The 17361-nt window shown below is 42.9% G+C and overlaps 1 protein-coding gene and 2 long non-coding RNA genes across 5 annotated transcripts in view; 1 reads left to right on the top strand and 2 right to left on the bottom strand.

The window, feature by feature from the left end:
* Positions 1-5673, bottom strand: part of LOC121042959 (uncharacterized) — a 9043-nt gene extending 3370 nt beyond the window's left edge. Inside the window, exon 1 of the long non-coding RNA XR_005796559.1 lies at positions 5147-5673. This is a non-coding gene — a long non-coding RNA (uncharacterized LOC121042959). The remainder of the gene's footprint in view (positions 1-5146) is intronic.
* Positions 5674-5775: 102 nt separating this feature from the next.
* TMEM65 (transmembrane protein 65) overlaps positions 5776-17361 on the top strand; it is a 53322-nt gene continuing 41736 nt past the window's right edge. The window contains exon 1 of one of the 3 annotated variants that reach the window (XM_040494397.1): positions 5776-6573. In XM_040494397.1, coding sequence (XP_040350331.1) covers positions 6288-6573 — 286 coding nt within the window. In that variant the 5' untranslated portion in view covers positions 5776-6287. The remainder of the gene's footprint in view (positions 6574-17361) is intronic. The other 2 variants (XM_040494398.1, XM_040494399.1) reach the window with 2 other exon arrangements.
* On the bottom strand, positions 10635-11413 carry LOC121042960 (uncharacterized). The gene is made up of 2 exons (XR_005796561.1): positions 11351-11413; positions 10635-10952 (listed from the first exon to the last, which is right to left on the bottom strand). It is a non-coding gene; the product is annotated as an uncharacterized LOC121042960 (long non-coding RNA).

The raw sequence follows: 17361 nt of genomic DNA, 5'->3' as shown, positions 1-17361 counted from the left end.
GGGGGTGGGAGGGAGGAGAGGGTGGGTGATGGGTATTGAGGAGGGCACCTTTTGGGATGAGCACTGGGTGTTGTATGGAAACCAATTTGACAATAAATTTCATATATAAATAAAAAAAAATTAAAAAAAAAAGAAAAAAAACAAAAAACAAAAAAAATAAAAATAAATAAAATTTTCAAAGAGGTGTTTCATAGCCCTATTGTTTATATTTGCTTTGATCAATATTCCTCCCCAACCTCAAACATGATAGGAAGCCTGGAAAGGAAAAAATGTTATAAAGTATTGCCCTGAAAGAGTCAGGTAGGTGTGTGCATGTGTGTATGTGCATGTATTAGTGTGGAGGTGCACTTAAAAAAGTTTATTTATTTTTGAGAGAAAGAACAAGAGAGTGCAAATGGGGGAGGGGCAGAGAGATGGGGGCAGAGGATCTGAAGCTAGCTCTGCACTGACAGCAGCCAGCCCGATGCGGAGCTGGAACTCACAAACCACGAGATCGTGACCTGAGCCCAAGTCAGACAGTCGGCTGACTGAGCCACCCAGCTGCCCCTGCAGGTGCCCTTTTTATGGTGAGTGTGGGATAGTCATAGTCTTGTTGCTCAGAGTTATGCCTGAGGACAGATAAATATGAGCTTCTTGGAGTATGAAATTGAGCAGAGGAGTTTTGCAGTCCAGTGATCATAACCCCTCCATTTTCTACCTTGCCTTCATGAGATACTGTTTCTTCCCTGTGAAGGGCACTTTCCAACATGTAGATGAAATCATTAAAAATGAAGTGGGAGCGCCTGTGTGGTTCAGTTGGTTAAGTGTCTGACTCTTGGTTTCGGCTCAGGTCATGATCTCCTGGTTTGTGAGTTCCAGCCCCGCAACTGGCTCTGCGCTGGTGGCTCGGAGCACGCTTGGGATTCCCTCCCCTGCTCGCACTCTCTATCTCAAAATGAATGGATGAACTTAAAAAAATTAAAAAATAGAAAATCTTAATGCCTTTTAAAGTTTATTTATTTTTGAGAGAGAGAGAGAGAGAGAAAACACATGTGAGCAGGGGGAGAGGCACAGAGAGAATCCCAAGCCGGCTCCACACTGTCAGCACGAAGCCTGACACAGGGCTCGAACTCACAAACCATGAGATCATGACCTGAACCGAAATCAAGAGTCAGATGCTTAACTGACTGAGCCACCCAGGAGACCCAGTTCAGGAATTTTAAAGTGGACGGTAATAGCTGGGTGTATAATGTATCATAACATGTACACAGCAAACATCCTTGTGCTCTGCCAGCCGCAGGGATGCCAGGAACTCTGAAGAGCATTTGCATGATGTAATCTATCATGGACTGTTGATTCAGCAGCAATTTTTTATGAGGAGACTGTGATTGTTAATGGAAGCATGATGTTTGTCATCTTTAAAACTGAAGGGCAGGGCTGGCTGAATCCAGGCCCTCCTGCTCTCCCTCTTCTGTAACCTTCTCCAACCTGCTGGCCCTCCCTCTTTAGCACACCCACAATTTCCTCAGAACCTTCCTCCTGCCACCCACGTGGACTTGCCTTATCCTATATTTCTCCAAAGCTTTATACACAGACCCCAAGCCCTCCCATCTCCTCCATTTATTCGCATTTAGGATATTCAAATGTGCAGAGAAAGGGGATGGGTAGGGGATCCAGTTAGTACACATTAAATGGGTATTAAATGACAGATAGTTAGGTATGTATTTCTCAAGTTAGGGTCAAAAGACATAATCCTAGAAGTTGAGAGGTTCACAGGAATTTTGTAATGATAGCTAATATTTATTGAGCACTTACCATGTTCCAGGTATTGTTTGAAATGCTTTACATGTATTAACTTAGTTTCACTAAAACCCTATAAAGCAGATGCCCTATCTCCATTTAACAGATGAGCAAATTTAGCAACACCCTTATCCCATCAAACAGATGAGTGACCATGGAAAGTCTGAGTTATTAGCCCAAGGTTATAGAGCTAGTAAATGGTGGAGTGAGGACCCAAACCCAGGAAGTCTGGCTCCAGAGCTAATGATCTCAACCTCTTTGCAATGCTGTCATCTGGGGCTTGGATGGTCCAAGATGGCTTTACACAGGCGCCTGGTAGTTAGCTGGGGCTGTTGCCTCGTCCTCCATGTGGTCCTTCCAGCAGGATACTCCAGACTTCTTCATGTGGCAGCCAAATTCCAAAGGGTAAATGTTATGTGGAAAATTACATTGATGTAACGGCAGCCTCCAAGTATACGACCACGCGGACTGTATGGTAGGTCACAGGACAGATGGGCTTATAGACCAAATTCAGACACTTGAATTACACTGTTTATGTGACAGCTTTAAAGCATGTTCCCAAATGCTTTGGCATTGCTCCCATTGAAGGGGGGGGGGGTCTATATTCCCTTCTCTTGAATCCTGGCTGGCCTTAGTAGCTTTCTGGTAGCTAGTAGGGTACGGTTGAAGTGATGCTGCACAACTTCTTAGGATACGTCAGAGAAGGTCATAGCCTGGTTTCTTTGCAGACACTCATTCTGAGGGAAGCCAGCTGCCACATAAGAAGTTGCCATGCCGGATGGAGGGGCTGTATGAAGGTACTCCGGTTCACAGTCCCAGCTGAGCAGGCAGCCAGCCAACAGCCAACATCAGTTGTCAACCACAAGAACGTGCTATCTTGGGTATCCAGCCCAAATCAGCCTTCAAGTGACAGCTGCAGTTAGTTGACATCTGATAAGAGACTCCAAAAAAGGACTGCCTAGCAAGTCCTTCCCGAATTTTTGAGTCACAAAATCATGAAGAAAATAAACTGGCTATTTAAGCCACTAAGTTTGGCATAACATGTTCCCTCAAAGAACAGCAATAGTAACCCAAACTATTTATCAACCAATTTAAATTTGTGTGTTTATTTATTTATCTTTGAGAGAGAAGGGGGTGTGGGGGTGTGGGGGGGGGGGGGGCAGAGGGTCTGAAGCAGGCCCTGTGTGTACAGCAGAGAGCCTGATGTGGGGCTCGAACTCATGAACCGTGAGATCATGACCTGAGCTGAAGGCAGACATGTAACCGACTGAGCCACCCAGGCGCCCCATTCATCAATTTAGAAGAGAGTGGGAAGCAGGGGGAAAGAGATGGGGTAGACAAACAAGCTTAGGATAGCAGGGCGGAAGGCCAGAGTATCTGAATTTTGTTTTATGCAGTGTTCCTATATACACTATGCAGTGTTCCTATGTCCTCTGCTGTGCCAGTCTTCTCTGCAGATGGTGTGGTTGTAAGGACCAGAGCGGAAAGTAAGAGAGAGGGGCCTGGAACCAACAGATATCTGTTCTGTCAGAGAGATGAAGGAGCAAGTGTGTCTGGTCATAACTGTAGCTGGTCATTGTTAGCTGACTGAGTAGCGAGGGGTCTATCTGCTTTTCTTTTCTTTAATTTTTTAATGTTTTATTTATTTTTGAGAGAGAGACAGACAGACAGAGACTGAGTAGGGGAGGGGCAGAGAAAGAGGGAGACACAGAATCCAAAGCAGGCTCCAGGCTCTGAGCCATTAGCACAGAGCCCGATGCGGGGCTCAGACTTGTGAACCACGACATCATGACCTGAGCCGAAGTCGGACGCTCAACCAACTGAGCCACCCAGGCACCCCCATCTGCTTTTCTTGTACAGACTACACAAGGCCGCAATGGGGCTATAATGGGTGTCACTAGTGAGTGGCCAATTTAGTTGTCGGTCTAGAGGTAGTATAATCTCTACCTTATTAATATTTAAAGTTCACTTGGTCTATCTCTTTCTATCTAAAGTAGCACTTTCATTTGTTCCATCCTTTTTATCTATGATCAACACGTATCTATTTATCCTATGTGTAATGTCTCAGAAGCAAATTGTGTCTACTTTTTAGTTTCTTATTTTCTACAGCAGACTTGAATAATCATAAATCATACAGCAAACACATTACAACAAGCCCCTAGAACAAGCACTTAGATCAGGTTTGTGATGTTCCACTTACTGGCTCAAGCAAGTCACATAGCTAAGCCCAGTTAATGTGGGACAGGTCTACACAAGGGAATGGACACCATAAGACATGATTCACTTGGACCACCATTGTAATAATGTACCACTAACACAGCTAGGCAATGGTTGATCCAGTTGTCAACCTTTCAGCAATCTGTTTCTGGAGCCCCCCCACACAACTGGTGTCCTCGAGGCTGTTAGGAACCAGTACTTAGTCAAGAGCTTCTCCAAACCTCACTTCCCAGGCCCCACCCCGAGCCCAATGAATCAGAATCTCTTGAGGGGTAACAGATACAGGAGAGAAGGTGGTGGTACTCCCCAAAACTTCAGACTGAAATAACTCCGCAGAGGATTCCAGCACAGAGGGTTTCAAAAACAAGACAGTCTCAATACGCAACTTCATTTCCCACAGAGTACATTTTTTTTTTAAGTTATCTCTACACCCAACGTGGGGCTAGAACTCATGACCCCAAGATCAAGGGTGGCATGTTCTTCTGAGCCAGCCAGACACCCTTCACAGAGTACATTCTTAACTGTCATAATTACATCAGAGACGCTGCCTTGAAATTTTTTTTAAAATAATTTTAATGTTTAAGTTAGCAGTGGTTCTCAAACTTTTGTGTGCAGCCATATTAACGGGGCGGGGGGGGGGCCTGTTAAAGCACAGATGACTGCCTAATCCTCGGTTTCTAATTCAAGGGGTTTAGAGCTGACTAGGGCAATTTGCATACCTTACAAGCTCTGCTGTGGGGAACCACACTTTGAGAACCACTGAGAGCAGTAGGATGATTTAGTGATAACACTGACTCACGTTGAAATATTGCACTTCCATGATTATAGCACATTTACGACATACAAGGTCTTGGGCTGGTGCCATAGCGGATACGATAAGGATAAGATTTGGATCTTGATTGCGCTTGAGCAGATTTACTCTTTAAGTGGATCTATTCTCTAAGACAGGAAGCCTAAGTATCATTAGATAGGTTCGGATAAAGGGGCAATCTCCTTTCTTTGGAGGAGATAAAGTTAAGGCTGGAGTAGGAGACCCTTCGAGCTGGGTCCTGAAAGAGAACTAGGTCCTGGACACGTGGAAAACAGTGTTGCATCACAGGATTCTTTTCGCCTGGGCAAAGAGAAAAACAAAAACAAAAACAAAACAAACCTTGACAAACACCCGGAAAAGGTCTGTGACATTCTTGCCTCCCGCTCCAGCATTAACGATCTGCAAGCTGCTGGCATCAGAACGAGGAAGCGTGTTTTCCGTGTAACGGCCTCAGTCTCAAACCCTGGCCTTGCCCTCTCCCTTCGGAGCTCCCAGAGCGGGTGCCTCAAAGACTGGACTGAGTGGCCGAGGCCTCAGTGGGCGGTGCCTTGCCAAAGGGCGCGGCTTAGGGGCTTCAATCCTCAAAAGCCTGAGCAGGACGGTGCGACGACCCCCGAGAAGTGGCGAGGCCCGTGCCTGGCGAGAGGGGCCGCACGCAGCGGCACCGTTCACAACGAGCCCCAGGTTTACGCATGGCGCTAGGACGGGCCGGTGGCAGCAGCACTACCCTGTCGAGCAAGAACTCCAGATCTGTTTCTTCCCGTTCTTTGCGTTGGACTTAAGGGTGGCGGACGCCAGCACAGAGGACGCGAGCCCTCGGTTCCTCCACCGTCACGCACCGAAAGGGGCGGGGACTCTTGTGCACCCTCCTAACTCTGGAGAGAACACAGCCCGGGAGCCCGCGGACTGCGCCTGCGCGGCCCCGCCCCACCCCCCTCGCCCCGCCCTGTTAGCCCTTATACCGCCGCTAGGGGTATCGGTGCTGCTGCGGCCTGAGAGCGCGGCGGCTTTGAGGGCGCGGGAGCCGTAACGAGCGCCGGCGAGGGCAGGCAAGAGGGTGGGAAAGCGGGCGGGAGCGGAGGGCGGCGCCGGAGGAGGGCGGCGCGTGGCTGACTCATCCCTCTGGAAGATCTAACTGACGGAGACAAACCCTCGTCAAACCCGCCCGCCCGCGCCACCCCTCCTCAGCCGGGAGGCGCCCGCCCGCACCGCCCACCCGCCCTCTCCCGGCCCGGCAGCCTCGGAGAAAGTTTTTCTTGTCGGAGGGACCCGAGCCGCCGCGGGCCTTTCGGAAGAGAAGGGGGACAGGAAAGGAGGCGACCGCCGCGCGGGCCCGGGGAGTGCATGGTGCCCGGCGCCTCGGCTGCCAGTCAGGAGGACATCGGGGCGGGGTCGGGCTGAGCCGAGCTCCTTCTTCCCCCCGCCTCGCCAGAAATCGCTCTCCCGGACTGCCGCGGGGGTCCCCGCTCCTCAGCCCGCCATGTCCCGGCTGCTGCCGCTGCTGAGGAGCCGGACCGCGAGCAGCTTGAGGCCGGGCCCGGCCGCCGCGCCCCGCCCGCCGTCCTGGTGCTGCTGCGGGCGGGGGCTGCTGGCGCTCTCGGCCCCCGGCGGCTCCCGGGGGCTGGGCACCCACCCCAAGAAGGAGCCCATGGAAGCGCTGAACACGGCGCAGGGCGCGCGCGACTTCATCTACAGCCTGCACTCCACCGAGAGGAGCTGCCTGCTCAAGGAGCTGCACCGCTTCGAGTCCATTGCCATCGCCCAAGGTAAGGGGGCGAGTGAGGGGCGAGCCCGGGGCCCGGCGTCCCCATCCCGCGGCCTGCGCCCCAGGAGCCCTCCAGCCCCTCGGCCCGCCCCCACCCCCCTCGCCCGACTGGCCTCGCGCCTGGGACGTCCGGGCCCGGGAGGGGGGGTTACTTTCCGCCTCCTGAGTGTCCCCAGGGCAGGTAGGACAGGAGCAGATCGTGCCAGGCAGCCAGGACCAACGCTTGGCTGGTTCCTCCCCAGCCTCAGAGGCCGGAGCTTCAGCCCAGATTGTCAAACGATTCTGTTTCGATTGTGCTTTGATTTATTGTGCGCCTCCCCTCCCCAGCCCTCCTGTCCCCCCTAAGCCCTAGTTGCTTTCTTGTGAACGTGCAGCTACGCAGGTGCATGCCGTGCCTGCTCGGAAAGCGCTACCAAAACCCGAGAGGCAGGAAGAAACTTTCTTGAAAGGTTATCCAACCAAGCTGTACGGGTGTCCAAAAGAAGGGATATTGCTTCCTAAGGCAGAGATGCTCTCAGCTGTGTGATTGCACACACTTCTAGTTGTTGTATTAAACAGCCAAAGGAAACATTTTCCTGGGAAATGGAAAGAATGAATCAAACCAGCAACTGCAGATACATAACTTGCAAGCCCGTATAGGTTCGGCGCTGCACAAGTTCAACGCCAGTTGTTTCCCCAGAGGTTGAAAGAATGTAGTAAGAATGTATTTTTCTGGCAATCTGTGGCTCTACAATAAAAAGCAGACTTCTGCTTTAAAGTAATGTGGAATGGTGAAAGCAAAGCTATTTTTAAGCTGACATGTTAAAAAAGGATATTTTTAAAAACGAGTGCAGAGTGCTGTAGGTCAGAATTTGAGAGCAGGTGAAAAAAAAAGCTAAAAATTCAGAAAATCAGAAGAATGAAAGGACTAAATGATTAATTCCATATTAAAATATGTTTGCAATTTGAATACAGTAGTACAGACAAAAGACATAATACAGACAAAATATATAGCTATTTTATTTCACATTACGATGTGTTTGACATTTTTTAGCAAGTTTACCTCCCCCACCCTGCCAAAGTTGGTAGGTGCGTAAACATCCCATAGATTCCGAAGTTTAAAGTACATTGATTGAAACATGGCATTTGGTTAGCCAGAGGCACTTGAAAGTGCTTCTTGGGCCAATAATACAGGAATGGAAGAAAGTCATATAAGTGTGACTTACCTATACTGCTTCTTCAGAAACTTTCTCTTACTTGTGCCTTTGAACTGCTTTTTTTTCTAGATTCAGGTAATTGCAGAACAATTTATAGTACTGGATATTCCAGACAATGTCCACCCCTAGGGCATTTACAGGAGAAATGTAACTTCATAATCAGTTCGGTTATTAAATGTGTAACCATGCCATTATATGAAATAATAATCAAATACTAGTTATTTGTAAGGTATGTTTGTATTCATTGTGTGGTTTAAGATATTCAGTTCTGAAAATGTGCTCCTGGGAGAATACAGACAGTCATATATGCTGGAACATTAATATTAGGAATGTTTTCTCCATGGGCAACACTTTTGAACATATATTGGGCCTAGGCTAAGTAACTTCTTAGAAATTCTTCTGCGTTAACATTGTTACAAGTTTCAAGGGCCTTATTAATGTAATTTTATGATAATTCTTGAAAAGCATATCCTGTGATACAACTGGGTAAATTTTACCTGATGCCTTATTGTTTTAGCACATGGCAGTAGAGATGCTACGTTCTCCTGGAAGATAATTTTAAATTTGATGTGGTTTTAAGTATTTGAGAAAGGACCTATAAACTTTAGTAAGTGGAGGTTACTTAGCATCAGTTAAACTTAATCAGTATGGAAGTTATAGGAGAAAGAAATCAGTAATTTGTCTCCTTTGTTCAAGATAAAAAGGGAAAGGTATAGGAAGTGAAAATGCTTGTCTCCTGTTCATAAGCTAAAGAACTTCAAAGTTTAAATCAACTGTTTTTGCCAGTATTGATGACTAAATCATTGCTCTTTGACTCAGAGGATACTTACTGATGCTGCTGCTTTAGATTTTAGTACAGTCTTAGTGTTCCTTATTGTGTTCAATATCAATATATACAGTTCCTATGGAGATCAGTGAAATCATTTTTCCCCAAATGAGTAACTCCCATGTTTTTCTTTTATTGTTGCTTTTTGAATCTTTTTAAATACCTGATTCATGTACTAAATGTATGTGTACTAAACATACTTTCTATTAAATAAATTATGTTAAGAGGACTGTTTCTTGTTATAGGAAGTCTTACGTGTTCTTGGAAAGTGTGCTTGTGTAATCGAAAGAAGTGTTTTGGATTTGGTGTGGAAACATTACAGGAAAAAAATCATCTATGCTTTGATATGGCAGTGGAATCTATTGTTGAAATTTGGTACATTTGCCCTCATCGTTCTTAGTGCTTATCAGTAGACATGTGATACGATCTGTGACAAGATAAAGCTTTACATGATTCTAAATAGATAAGATGAGCTGTGTGGGATGTCTTATCATAGTTAAATAGGCTATTGTGATTTTCAAATTACAAAATGATTTCCTTCTCAATTTTAAAAAAGTTGATGTTGTGTTCTCAATGTACATGCTCAACCTAATCTCTCTTCTTCTAGAGACAGTCCATATTTTCCCGATAATTCTCTGTTGGTTCATTGTTTTTATGACAGGACTGGCAAGCTGACATTAGTATAGTTGCCTTTCAATCTTAGCCAAGAGTTTTAAAGCAAATTTGTCTTTTAAATTTTTGCAATTATTATTTCTATTCATAGTTGTTTTTTGTTTTTGTTTTTGTTTTTAACTTTCAAAACATATGAGTTGGTTTTTGAAGGACAGGCGATGCTCATTTTATTAGCTATACATTATTGTGTAAAACATAGTGGCTTAAAACAAACATGTTTTTTCTCAAAGTTTCTGGGGATCAGGAATCTTGAATCAGCTTTGTGGCATGTTTCTGACGGGGTATCTCATGAAGTTATAATCAAGCTTTTATTTTTATTTTTTGTAATCAAGTTTTTAGCTGGGCCTGCATCAGCTGAAGTCTTGCCTAGGGCTGGAGGATGCATTTTCAAGAAGGCTCACTCACGTGGCTGTGGGCTGGAAGTCTCAGTTTCCTGCCCTGTGGGCCTCACTACAGGGCTAAGTGTTCTCAAGACATGGAAGCTGGCCTCCTCCAGAATGAGTGATGAGAGGCAGAGAGAGGGCGCTTAAGCTGGAAGCCACAATCTTTCATAACCCAGTCTTAGAAGAGAGAGTCCTGGTACATTGTGGGAAGTTGCCATACCTGGTGCAAATACCTGGAGGTAGAAATCACTGGGGGCCATCTTGGAGGCTGCCTTCTGCACTTACTTAAAAGTGTTATAACGAATGTTTATTGGAGAATTACACAGCAAGATAAGAACTGGCTTTGGGGAAGGCACAGTGAAAGATAATTGAAAAAAAAGGAGCTTCTTAGGGAATTATTTTTGTTAAATGTGTGCTCCAGGTACTTTTTAAAATGAGATTTCTTTTACGTAATAGTAGATAAGAAATGTATGGAGGTGAAAAGAGCAGTTTTTCTATTAATGTTAGATCTTAATCACTTGCATTTTTTTTCTATTTCTCTGTATAAGTGGTAATTGTGTATGTTTTAAATTTGCTTTTTTTTTTTTTGCCATTTATCTACATCCATATAGATACACCATATAATTCTAAACTTCAGTCTTACAGTTCTCATCTTTTGTGGATATTCATTTAAGGTAGGATGTTTCATTGTGAGAACTTCTCATATACAACAAGAGGCTTTTGGCAGAATGAAAGGCCAAAAGATTAAAATCTGATATTAAAGTGGATACCGAGAATGCTTAAAAACAAGACTTTTTTCATGGCGTTCTGATTCACTGGGGATCTTGGACTCTTAACAAGAGTATCCCCGTTTTTCTCAGCCCATGGTTATGTGAGAAAGTAGCAACTCAGCTAAGCTATTGGTTTCTGGGATGAATTGGAGATAATTGTGGCTTTTGCTCAAAGAGAATAAAAAAAGGGCAAGAAAAACATTTCATATTCCAAATTAAGATGTATGAATAAATATATTTCAGAGGCTTGGTTGAAATGGTAAAAGAAGAATAAGGGAGGTGTAGCCCAAACTAGACCCAGCAAGAGAGGAAGAACCAGGATGGGGATATGAATTGTGAATTGAGTCCAGAGGAATGAAAGATCTCTAATAAGCTGAGAGCTGCTGAGGCTGCTTTTCCTTCTCCTCCTCCTTCTCCTTCTTCTCTTTCTCTCCTTCTCCTCCTCCTTCTTCTTTGCCTTCATCTTCTCCTTCTTCTTTGCCTGAGACCTTCTATATCTTGGGCCCAGATAAGTTATGAAGCCTTGCTATAATCTGTTATTTACCACTATGGAAAGAGCCTAGTTACAGCAGTATATTCCAACAAAACTTAATTCTGAACACTTTAGAATTACTGGCATAATGGAGTAATCTTATCACTGGGGATTATTGCCAGCAGAACATAGCTAACATAATAGGATTTTTTTCTTCCATTATAAAATGTATATATGCTGTTTGACAATCTCTAATCATCACTCATATATAACTGGATGTTCAGGGTTATGTGTGACTTAGAACAACAACTGTTCTCTTATATTTCATGATTTTGCAGCTCAGGAATATAGGGAGGGCTTGGCTGGATGACTTTGTTTCATGTGGCGTCTGTGGAGGTCCCTCCATAAATTTCAGCTGGTAGATGTGCTGGTGGCAGGGTCCAAGATGGTTTTACTCACATGCCTGGTACTCTGGTGGAGGTGATGGCTGGAAGCCATCTTCCAGTGATGGCTGGAAGCTGGCTCATCGGGAATGGTTGACCAGAGTAGATGTGCATGACCTCACTAGCACAACATTCTCGGGGAGACTGTAGTACTTATAAGATTGGTCATGACTCACAAAGAAAAAGTTCCAAGAGGGTTATCTATGTAGAAGCTGTAAGACTTTGTATTAGTTTTCTGTTGCTGCTGTAACAAATCACCGCAAATTTATTGGCTTAAAACAACACAAATTTATTCCCTTAGAGTTCTAGAGGTCTGAAGTCCAAAATGAGATTTAAGGGGCCAAAATAAAAGTGTCAGCAAGGCTCAGTCCTTCTGGAGGCTCCAGGAGAGAATCTGTTCCTTGTCTCTTCCAGCTTGCAGTATTCCTTGGTTCCTGACCACATCATTCTAAATCTCTGCTTTGGTTGACACATCATCTCCTTCATTTACCTTTTTGCTTCCTCCATATAGGACCCGCAAGATTACATTTAGGGTCCTCCTGGATAATCCAGGGTAATCTCACTCTTTCAGAATCCTTAATTTAGTGACACCTGCAAAATCTCTTCTGCCATATGAAATAAGGTACTCACAGGTTAGAGGATTAGGATGTGGACATTTTGGGGAGACATTATTTAGCCTACCACAGACTTGTTATGACCTAGTCTTGGAAGTTCCAGAATGTCATTTCTGCTGCATGTTGTTGGTTAAGCGTATCGCTAAAAGTCTAGATTCAGGGAAGAGAAATCAGGAGGTATTCTATGTACGTGACCATGCCTAATTGTAGTTTATTCCTTTATATCAGTATGTTAAAAAAATTAATCATTTCTGTTGGAAATCTTTTATCTTTCTCTATTAATGCATACAATTAACATGCCAGGTATTTAAGACTTTAGAACATTCATTCTTGTACTGAGTGGTAGTACAGTGATTCATTTTATAAGATGTAGAGGACTCCTTCTGTATCAAGATTTCTCAGCCTTGGGCAGTACTAACATTTCGGGCTGGACAATTCTTTGTTGTGGGAACTGTCCTCTACCTGGGGTGTTTAGCAACATCCCTGTCCTCTACCCACTAGATGCCAATAGTGCCCACCCACCTTCCTCACCCCTAGTGTGTCAAGCAAACGTTTCTCCAGACATTGCCACATGTTTCCTGGAGGAGACTGTGGGTCGAGGAAAGGAGAGGAGTGTAGCAAAATTGCCCTGGTTGAGAGCCATTGCTTTATATGAAATGCTATATGGCTGTTTCTTCTTCAGTCCTCTGTCTTCTCTCTCCTCTTCTTTTATCCATTGGTACTTGCTATTATCAGTGTATTATCTTTGCTTCAAGCTTATTGCTTTATTATACATTTATTTTTCTTTGGATAAGGACAGAGAAGTAACTCCTCACCTCCTTATCAACTCCTCGCCTCTCTATCAAATAAAATGAGTTTTATGATAACTGTTTTCCTTGATTGTGGTACCTCTTAACTTCTAAATTCTTGACCAAATTCTAAATATTAGATGTTTAGAAAATATGGCTTCAGAAAAGTGAAACCCTGCTTCAGTTTAATTCACCAGTCATTAATTTTGTGGTGTCTGTCTTAGTAATCTCAGTAGTCACATATTGCTTAATTTTTGTGTCAATTATGACAAGCAAATTTTTATAAACAATTTTGTAGATAGGAAAATTGGAATAATAGATCTGCAATTTATAGGGCCATCTAGAAAGGTAGGTAGAACTAAATGGATGATCTCATGTGTTGGGGATGATCTGATATTGAACCATTATTAGTGAAGATTGTTTCAGTTTTTCTAAAAATAGTGATGAGTTTGCATAACCACACTCTTATCTGGTTTTCTTTGGCAGGTCATAGTGTAAAAGTAACTGGAACAAATAGGGACTAAATCCCTGAGTGTAGATTTTATTAGCATCTTGCTCAATTCAGCTGAGTTAATTAGAATGTAGATTTATAGGACTCTGTCTACCCTTGTCTTTGACTCATTGGTTTATGTCTATCTTAAGTTAATGAAAACAATCACTTAAGAACAAGTTGGTATATGTTAAAATATAATAAGTTAGTTACCCCAGATTATCTGGTAAATGAGAGACTCTTCTAGATAAAGGACTTTACAGGTGACAAGATGTCGTTCCCTTAAGCTCTACTTTGATGGCTTTGGTGGTGACATATTTGAACGTATTGCATTATTCTCTACCTTAGTAAAAGTATAATGAGCACAATTTAGCTTCTACCAGATGCTGGTGTCTTTATATACTATACTCTAATGCTTCTTTGGGGGCTACTTCTGTTTGTAGGCATGTGAGTCATCACATCAAATGCCTCCAGAGCGCTGTGCCATTGCAGTTGGCATGTTCTTTAGACTTTGTCACAGTGATGGTGAAATGTGTGGGGCTTATTGTGCCCCTCCTCCCACTCCCTGGTGCCCTCAGACTGTTCTGTTCTCATTCATCTCTTGTGGTTCTGTTAAATTCTTTTCTACTACCTAAAGGAGGTCTGCTTCTTGATACCTCTGTTATTTTTTCTAATGTCTAGTCTTTGTCATTCTTCCGTAGTGTTTTTATTTTTTCCTTTCTCTTTCATTACCCCCCCACCCCCACCCTTTTTGATACCTCTATGTTTCCCAGTAGGGTTTACTCCTGATGGACATTTCAGGGTCATTACACCACTGCTCTCTTTTGTCTTTTTAGCAAGCCAGTTGCATCTATCAAGTTGTTGTTAATCTTTTGACTCTTCAGCTCTCATATTGAAGATCTTGTGAGTATTTTTGTTAACGTCTGATTGTGGCTACTTAAAGGATTGTTGTCTTAAGAACATAAAAGGTAGTTAACTGAGACATTACTATTTTTAAAGTTTTAGGGAAATTTAAATTAGAATGGTACCCTTTGTTTACATATTCTGTCTTCTTTCTGAATTTTAGGGTAGATTATGCAGTACATTGTGTTATTAGAAACGTTTATAATTTTAAAAACAGTCTGGCATTTTGTGACTTAACTTCTGAATTTCTATTGTATAATAGTTCTTATATTTTATAGAAAACATCCTATTACTGCCACTATTGCTGTTGCTAACATTATCTTTATTACTATTACTTAGCAATTGAGTATTTGTTATGTGCCATACTGAACTAAGTGAATTTTCATGTAATTATTTTGTTTATTTCTCTTAGAGAAGGAATTTTTTTTTTCTATAGACTAAGATACCTAGACTAGGAGTAGTTTGCCCAAGATCCTACAACCTGTGTGGCAGAGTAATTTTTAACTTGGCTTTATTTGTTTCTTACTATTGCACCTTTCTCGATATTCAGACTTGGGTTTTTTAACACACATTGGGAAAAAAAAAGTAATACTTGAAATAATGAAAGTGACATGTGCTGGTAACATATCTTAGTCTATCTTCTATATATTTGCACAATATACAACATCAGTACAAAAGCAAACATGGCATTGTTACTTTGAAAATAAGGGGAGTCAAAGTAAAATCAATATGCAAAAAAAGTTTATAAATATCTTAAAAAGTTATAGGTGAGAATTTTGGCAGAGTTAGCAAACTAGTATTTGGGACTTCTGATGTGAATTTCTAAGCTTAATTTTAAAATTCCTTTAGTTCTTTTAAAAATTTTTTAATGTTTGTTTATTTTTGAGAGAGAGAGACAGACCGTTAGCAGGGGAGGGGCAGAGAGAGAGGGAGACACAGAGTCTGAAGCAGGCTCCAGGCTCTGAGCTGTCAGCACAGAGCCCGACTGCGGGTTCAAACTTGTGGACCGTGAGATCATTACCTGAGGGACCGTGAGATCATGACCTGAGCCGAAGCCGGTCACTCAAACAACTGAGCCACCCAGGCGCCCCTCCTTTAGGTTTTGTGAATGAGTTCTTGGATTTTTATTTTTAAATATGTAACATATTATTCATAGGAAAGCTTTCCAGCTTTGAAAATTTGTTTATTTAGTAAATATTTGTTACTGTACCTACTATATAATGGATGCTGTGCTAGGTGTTGGGGGTACATCAGAGAATTGATTTGGCAAAATACTCATAAAGCTTACTATTTTGAGGAAGGAAAGATATGAGCAGTAAAGTAAATAAGCAAGATAATTGTTGATAGTGTGTACCGTTAGATGAATAAACAGAATGACACTTGATTTAGATAAGATAATCTGGGAAGGCCTTTTTGTAGGTGATATTTAAGCTGAAAATAAAGGATTGAGGGAAAAGCTGTCATTCAGACAGCTGAAGGAAGAGCATTCTGAGAAGGAAAAGCAAATACCAAGACCCTGAGACAGGAAGAGGCTGCACGGTGTAGGGATTGACAAAGGGCAGACATAGGTGCAACATAAAGAACAAGGGGGAGGGGCGCCTGGGTGGCGCAGTCGGTTGAGCGTCCGACTTCAGCCGGGTCACGATCTTGCGGTCCGTGAGTTCGAGCCCCGCGTCAGGCTCTGGGCTGATGGCTCGGAGCCTGGAGCCTGTTTCCGATTCTGTGTCTCCCTCTCTCTCTGCCCCTCCCCCGTTCATGCTCTGTCTCTCTCTGTCCCAAAAATAAATAAAACGTTGAAAAAAAAATTAAAAAAAAAAAAAAAAGAACAAGGGGGAGTGTGGAATGAGAGGAGATAGGCAGGTAGGCAGAAGCAAGGTTCGTCAGGGCCTCTGTAGGTAAACCATCTGAAGGCCGTTCCTGGGTGTGAACATGAGAGTGAAGTAATGGAATTTAAAGAGCACTTGGATGCTTTTTGAGAACAAATTAGAAGGTGCAAATGCATAAGCTAGGAGACCATTAGGAAGTTGTTGTAGCAGTTTAGTCTAGAGAAGTTGGTGGCTTAGACTAGGCAGCCATGGAGATGAAGAACAGGAGATGGATTCAAGATATATATTTGAGAGTGAACTGGTAGGACTGCTGATGAGTTGGAAAGGGACAGGTAATTAAGGGAAAGGAAACAGTAAGTGATGACTTAGGTTTCTGACTATAGTAATTGAATAAAAGGTGGTGCTATTAACTGCCAGGGAGAAGACTGGGGAAAAATAGATTAGGTGTGTGTGTGTGTGTGTGTGTGTGTGTGTGTGTGTGTGTGTGTTTTCACATAAACCTGGAATTCACAGAAGTTTAGGCTACAGATGTAAGTGTGGGTGTTAACAGTTGTATATAGATTGCTACCTAGTCAGGGGAGAGAGGAAGGCACCAAAGGTGAGAGCCTAGGTCAGGGATGGGGCCACAGGCAAATCTAGCCATCCACTTCTTGTAAACTAAGTTTATTGCAGTAGAGTTACACTCATTCATTTATGTATTATCTATGGGTGCTTTTGCACTAGAATGGCAGAGTTGAGTAGTTGTGACAGAGGCCATATGGCCCCCAAAGCCTACAATATTTAGAATCTGTTCCTTTACAGAAACTATTTGCTGACCTTTGGATAGAGAAGAGGAAAAAAGTCCATAATTGAGACTGTGAAGCCCCAAAGTTTCAAAGTCAGAAGAGTAGGAGCCAGCAAAGAAGGCTGTGAGGAGGGGCGTCCAGTGAAATAGGAAAACCAAAGAGTTTTGAAGCCAAGAGAGAAACTGTTTCAAGAACGAGGAAATGACCTTCAATGATATATGTTGCTGAGAGGGCAAGTAAGATGGAATTTGTTTACAAGGAGGTCACTGGCGACTTTGGAAAGATCTCTGGTGGGGGGACATACGTGAATAGGTTGAATAGAGAATTAGTTAAAATACTTATTACTCTTAATTTTGGTACTAGTCTTTTAGAAATTAAAAAAAGTATTTAGCTTCTTTACAGAACAGAGGTTGGTCGGCAAATGTTTTGTAAAGGGCCAGATTGTAAAAATTTTAAGCTTTATTGGCCAAAAGGCAAAATTGAGGATATTGTATAGTATTTATATAAAAGAAAACAAACTTCCACGGATATTTTTTTTGCTGGAAAAGTTAAAAATATAATAAAGTAACAGTACAATTTTGTAAAAATTTCTTAAAGTTTATTTATTTTGGGAGAGAGAGT

This window comes from Herpailurus yagouaroundi, unplaced genomic scaffold, assembly GCF_014898765.1.
Source record: "Herpailurus yagouaroundi ecotype Mexico unplaced genomic scaffold, PumYag 186, whole genome shotgun sequence".
NCBI classification, from domain to species: domain Eukaryota; kingdom Metazoa; phylum Chordata; class Mammalia; order Carnivora; family Felidae; genus Herpailurus; species Herpailurus yagouaroundi.
This window is presented reverse-complemented; position numbering and strand designations above follow the sequence as displayed.